This window comes from Carica papaya, chromosome 2 (genome assembly GCF_054855325.1).
Source record: "Carica papaya isolate Zhongbai chromosome 2, ASM5485532v1, whole genome shotgun sequence".
NCBI classification, from domain to species: domain Eukaryota; kingdom Viridiplantae; phylum Streptophyta; class Magnoliopsida; order Brassicales; family Caricaceae; genus Carica; species Carica papaya.
Window position 1 is genome coordinate 22,867,575 of NC_142310.1, and position 6,000 is coordinate 22,873,574.

Below are 6,000 nucleotides of genomic sequence, written 5' to 3' on the forward strand. Positions count from 1 at the left end.
ACAGCCTGGGGCCGTTACTGGATTTTAGATGATTTGGTCAGATCTTTAGGGATTACTATTCTCCAGTTTTGCTTCTCTGCGACAAGTACCGTTTTTTGGCATCTCTTTGCGCTAATGCCCATGGGCACTTTAAAGATTACTGTCTCTGTTGTATGGAGATTATCCAGCTATTATTTATAACGGTTGTTAGTCTCTCACCCTTGACTTTTTCTTCTTTCCATTTGTGAGGATCTCTAATTCTCTACATGCTGTACTCTCTTTTATCTTTCTAATAATATTTGATTTTCTATACCAAAAAAATATCTAGCTAAACAAAAGGAAATCAAAACTGATCGGAAAATTGCATGAAAAGTGGAAATTCTGTTAGAGTCTATTTAATGTCAAGTTTTTCCTAATTGGCTATCCATCTTAGCATCATAATGTGACTCAGAATCACACTTCAGCACCTTGATTCATGACAATGTAGTCTAGTTCGTCTTTGCTGTAGCTTTTACATGTGGAGCTTAATTTTGATAAGTCACAACTAGTTGATTGGTGAAAAATTCTGTTGAGTCTATTTAATGTCAAGTCTTTCCTAATGGGCTATCCATCTTAGCATCGTAATGTGACTCAGGATCACACTTCAGCACTTTGATTCATGGCATTGTAGTCTAGTTCATCTTTGCTGTAGTTTTTACATGTGGAGCTTGTTTTTTTTTTTTTTTGAAATAACATGTGGAGCTTAATTTGATAAGTAAGTCACAACTAGTATATCGGTGAAGGCATAACTTAAAATGCCTCTTAGTCATGGTCAAGGCATCCCATCTCTGTCCAGTTTGAGTAATCTTGTTGAGTTCGTTAATTCTTCTGAGGGACTATCTCATGTAAAGGAGCGTTTTTCCCACTCACTTTATATTAGCACTTCTTTAACCCATTTGCAATCATTTTATATCAGGATGTGAAATTTTTTATATCTGTATCATGGAAAACGTTTCCACTCACTTTATATTAGCACTTCTACCCATTTGCAATCATTTTATATCACGTTGTGAAATGTTTTATATCTGTATCATGTAAAACATTCCTTTTGGTCTCTTGGAGGAGAGGCTGACTGAACTTGTGACATTTGTGAGGCTGATCCAGTTTATTTCTTTTACAGGGAAATGTTGTTTTATGTGGACTTAGAAATGGAGCAATTTTGACAATTGATACTCGTGTAAGGCAGGAAAGACTTCCTTCGCGATTTATTAAACATCGAATACCTGTTCAAGGTTCTAGTAAAAAGTGGTTTGAGGTATTTAGTTTCTTCCACAGATAACAAACTGTATATAACACATTTTCTCTAGATGGATAATTTTAATTTGAGATTTAAAACAGATAGTACAATTCATTGTTGAACATGCAATTTTATTTTTGGTAAGAAATATTTTTTATTCTTGTTGATTGAGTGAGAGAGTCTTCATCTAGATAGCAGTTTTTAACAAGATTAACAGTTATTACTCGCTTAATCTCATAGACCTCAACAGTACTTTTTCCTAATTGTTTGTTTGATGTGTTTTTATGATATGAAACACAGTAGTTATTTTTCTTCATTCAATGTGTATTGGGCATGCTCCCAAAATTTGAAAATTTTCTTCTCTAGCTCTTTAGGTGGGTTCATGTACTCTCCAAATTTGGAAATTTTCAAATTTTGAGAGCATGCCCAATACACATCAAATGAAGAAAAGGAACTATGTGCTCTCCTAACTTGAAAATTGTCACTTCTACCTTTTTAAGTGCCCGTTTGACCAAGTTTTTGCTTATCTTTCTGTCAAAAAGCAAAAGTCTGCCAAAACCTTAATGGCAAAAGTGTTTTTGAATAAGAACAAAAGTTGATTTTGGTTTTTGATAAAAATAAAATCAGTAATTGGTATTTTTTGATAAATGATTTGTCATAGGAGGGTAATGATATTTTTAATGTGTATAATATTAATTTGTTATCAATAATTTTATTTTTTACAATTATTTAAATACTATCTATCTTAAAACTAAATAATATTAATTTAAAATTAATCTTTTTAAATAGTTTAAATCATTAGAATAATTTTAAGATGCATATAAAATTGTTTAAGTGATTGTAGTAACTAACTAATATAATTCCACATTTTTGTATTGGAAACTCCTTTTCTAGCATGTTTTACCGATTTCTCTTACCACTTTTATTGAAAATTATTGTCAAAGTACTTTTACCAACTTGGAATAGAAGTACTGGCCGGGTCAAATGAATCTCAAATGGGTTCATGCTGAGTAAAAATGATATTGTGCTTCTGGAAGTTGCGAGAATCTTTAGGCCATGATCTCATTTAGTCAGTTGGCCTTTTGCAGAGTATAGTGTGCATTGCCTCTCTTTGGGCTAAAGAGACATGATCCATCTGGGGATTCCTTTTTTTATACTTCAAGTGGGGTGGGATGCTATTTTATATTGACAACTTTTTTATTCAATTTTGCTGTTTTTGCTTCTTTTTCGCATTTTCCCTTTGGAAGATGAATTACCCTCCCTTATAACTTTTTTCCTCTCCTTTTAATAATATTTCTTCTTAAAAAATTACAAATTTTTCTTTAAATTTGACTGAAGAAACTCTTTGCCAGCTGTAAAGAACTATTTGAAGGAAATTTTGGACATTGCCTTGTCTAACTGATTAGCTTTATGAGGTGCTGCCCCATCTCCGTCTGATTTTATCATATATTCTTTCATGTTATTGTAAATTGATTTAAACTGTTCCTTCAACTTTTGTTACTGATAGCATGAATATTATAGCAATCTTCTTTTTTTGCAGCTCAAAGGAAACATAAACCCCTCTGATATCATTTTTATGCCTTCATCAATTTCCTGGTTGGTGTGTCTTGAACATGTTTTAGTACTATTTTTGTTTTCATTTGTATCCTTCTTATAACTTTGCTCTGCTCTACCTCAGTTTGGTGTCACTTCAACTCTATGACCAGTACTTTTTAGCGAGCTCAATGGATGGTTCGGTTAGTAATGCTTATTCATTCAAGTTTTTTTGGATATTCTTTTCCTAGTAACTATGATGAGTGGCATTGGTACCCACTACTAACCGCTATTGTTTTTGTCTAGTAAATATTTTTTCATCAAAATGTAAACTTGAATCTGGTGCAAGCTAGTCTATTATCAAGGGTCAACTAGTAATTTACTATGACAATAGTAATGTGAAGAGAGCCAAAAGAAACCTTACTCTTACTAGCTCACAGGGTTTTCTGCTAAACTTAAATGGCCACTACTTCTACGAGGCCCCTAGGTGTATATTCTTTTATCATGGGACTGCCCCCAGTTTCTTAGTTCGGTATTCACCCCATTTTTCTCAATATATATATATAGAGTAAACTATAAGGAAGTTCTTGATTCGGGCCTAATTGCAATTAGTTTTAAAATTACAATCCAGTTCTTGTGCTTTGGACAAACATGACAATTCAGGCAATGAACTATTAAAATCATTGTAAAATACAAGTAGCTTTTTTTTTCTTTTCAGGAGGATAAACAAAAAAACTCATCAAAAAAGGAAAACACATAAAATCTTGAAGAATTGAAGAGTTTTGACAAAAACTGGAGAGAGAGTTTGGAGAAGTGCGACCGAATAAGCTTGATTGACAAAATTCTCTCTTTAGTGTCCGTCAAATTCTTTTATTTTCTTTGAAATTTAGTGTTTTACTTTATACAAAACTTTTCCATGTGTACTCTTGGAGAAAAAAAGATCAATTTGTATTTCAACAGTGATTTTATCCACAACTGGTCTATTAGGCTAAGTCATAATGCTTGCTTAAAGTACAAGGACTGAATTGTAGTTTCCTTCAAATAAATGGGACCGCTTTTAGTTAGACTTCAACGGCAGGATTCCTACATAATTTTACCATATACATATCTACATATGTATTTATAGCGATTGCTGCCATAGAACCAAGATGAAAAATCAGGTCTAGGCTCTTTCTTCTTTATGTTTTTCTCTCTCTAATTTATGCAGTCTCTATAATCCCAATTTTTGCGCCTTTCTTAGTGGCTAATTTTAGAATAAAAAAGTAAAAAAGAAACAAACTGCGAGTAAATGTAGTAAGAGCAAGTTAAAACAGAGAAAACAGTATAATTTTATTTATTGCCGTCATAAAGCAAAAATTAATTTGTTAGTGTCAAGATTTTCACGTCCCATGTACAATGAATAGGGGATGATGGAAATTGAATGATCCACTTTCTCGTAATAGATTATAAAAAAAAAGAAAATGTTAACACGATCAGATATTGACAATGAATTATTTGCTACACAAAGGAAAAGATGGGGCTAGGATGGAGAAGGATGGTTATAATACAGGCTGCATATGGATATCATATGGACTTGGAAGGATAGTTATTTGGCTTTGACTAATAATTCAAGTTTATATAAATCCAAGTTCAATTTTCTCTTTAGTTTTCTTGGGCAACAGAAAATATGATGAAGATAAGGTTAAGTTGTGCTCGAGGTCAAGGCAGATATACTCAAACCAAAGATTCAGCTAACCTGGGCTTGTTTGCAGCGCAAATATCATATTTACGCTGCAAGATTGCATTACTGAAGCATATTTTATTTATGTATATTTAGTCATTGGTAATGAACAAATAATGATGCTAATGAAAATGAATTACATCTAGGAGCTTATTTTTCTTATGCAGATGAAGCTCTATGATCGTCGCCTAACTAAAAGAGGGGCAGTACAATCTTATGAAGGGCATGTCAATTCTCATACACGCCTACAACTTGGAGTTGACGGGGATGAGAGATTCGTTATGTCAGGTCTGAACCATATCTGATGCAAGGACTATTACTTTTAGCTTGTATTTGGTTTAGCTTTCATTTCGTGTTACTCTTAATATGAAAAATTAGAATTTCATGAAGAGTGGGAGTTCAATTTACAAACTAAAGTGGGAATTCAATTCTCAGAATTGAAGGTGAGAGTAAGAAGTGTAATCAAACATATACTAAGAGTATTATTAAAAATTAAAGGTAGGAATCGAGTAAAAATGAAATGGGAAATGAACTACATGCAACATTGGCTTTCAAATGTTTTGAGCTTCTTTGCATTCTTTTTCTGTTAGGTGGAGAGGACTGCTATTTACGACTTTGGAATATCAAGTCTGGTCAGCTACTCTGGGAGGATAAGTTTTGTAATTCTTCACTCACAAACATCTGCTGGGAAATGGCTGAAAGTACACAAAGTGAGCTTCTTATTTTGATTTACTATTTTTCTTGTTTTCCTATGCTGTTTCATGGGACATAGCATTCAACCATGTTGCAGGTTGTATGGCAATGCAAGGTGGGGGGCAAAGCTGCAGTCAGAATACTAGTTGTGAGGCATGGCTCGGGTCGGATGAAGGATTATTCTGCATGTGTTTTCCATGACTTACAGAAAATCTTATGCAGCAGCAGAGGAAATTCTTCTAAATTTGCAAGAACAGATTGCAGAGAAAGGCTCGTTGTAGCATGAAAAATGTCGATGGCACCATCAACTTTGAAGTTTGAAGATTCCATCATTGCCTTTTTTGTAATGTTATGTTGTAAAAGATATAGGAATCCTATGCGTGGTGCTAGTTGCTTCCCCCGTGTAAAGGAGCTTTCCCAGCTAGCCAAATTGTTTTCTTTGTTATCTTAATTCTTTTGGGGATTATAGAATTGAAATAGAAACAAAATTGTCAAGGTAAGAGATTTGATATCAATGCCAAGGAAATGGGTATTCATTTATTTATTTATTTTGTTGCTTGTTTTGGTGTTTAAAAATAAATGAGGCTGCAGGTTACAGTTATTTTTGGTAGGACCTTGTGTTAGAAGCACAATATTGTGTGCATTTCAAAACCTAAAGATTCACTTATTCAACAAGCCTCCATTCACCTCTACTATATTACCTAGCCCCAGCCCCTCTTTCGAGGTTTAGAGATCCCCCCAGTGATACAAAGTACATCTTCTTATGATCCTGAGTGTTTTCCTAAATAAAATTTTTTAT

The 6,000-nt window shown here is 33.4% G+C and overlaps 1 protein-coding gene across 1 annotated transcript in view; it reads left to right on the forward strand.

Annotated features, from left to right (window-relative positions):
• LOC110817679 (Transducin/WD40 repeat-like superfamily protein) overlaps nucleotides 1–5,745 on the forward strand; it is a 36,900-nt gene extending 31,155 nt beyond the window's left edge. Inside the window, exons 8-13 of the mRNA XM_088213681.1 lie at nucleotides 1,139–1,273; nucleotides 2,796–2,851; nucleotides 2,934–2,991; nucleotides 4,676–4,796; nucleotides 5,099–5,218; nucleotides 5,299–5,745. Of these exons, the coding sequence (XP_088069807.1) occupies nucleotides 1,139–1,273; nucleotides 2,796–2,851; nucleotides 2,934–2,991; nucleotides 4,676–4,796; nucleotides 5,099–5,218; nucleotides 5,299–5,402 (594 nt within the window). The 3' untranslated portion in view covers nucleotides 5,403–5,745. The remainder of the gene's footprint in view (nucleotides 1–1,138; nucleotides 1,274–2,795; nucleotides 2,852–2,933; nucleotides 2,992–4,675; nucleotides 4,797–5,098; nucleotides 5,219–5,298) is intronic.
• Nucleotides 5,746–6,000: the final 255 nt, after the last annotated feature.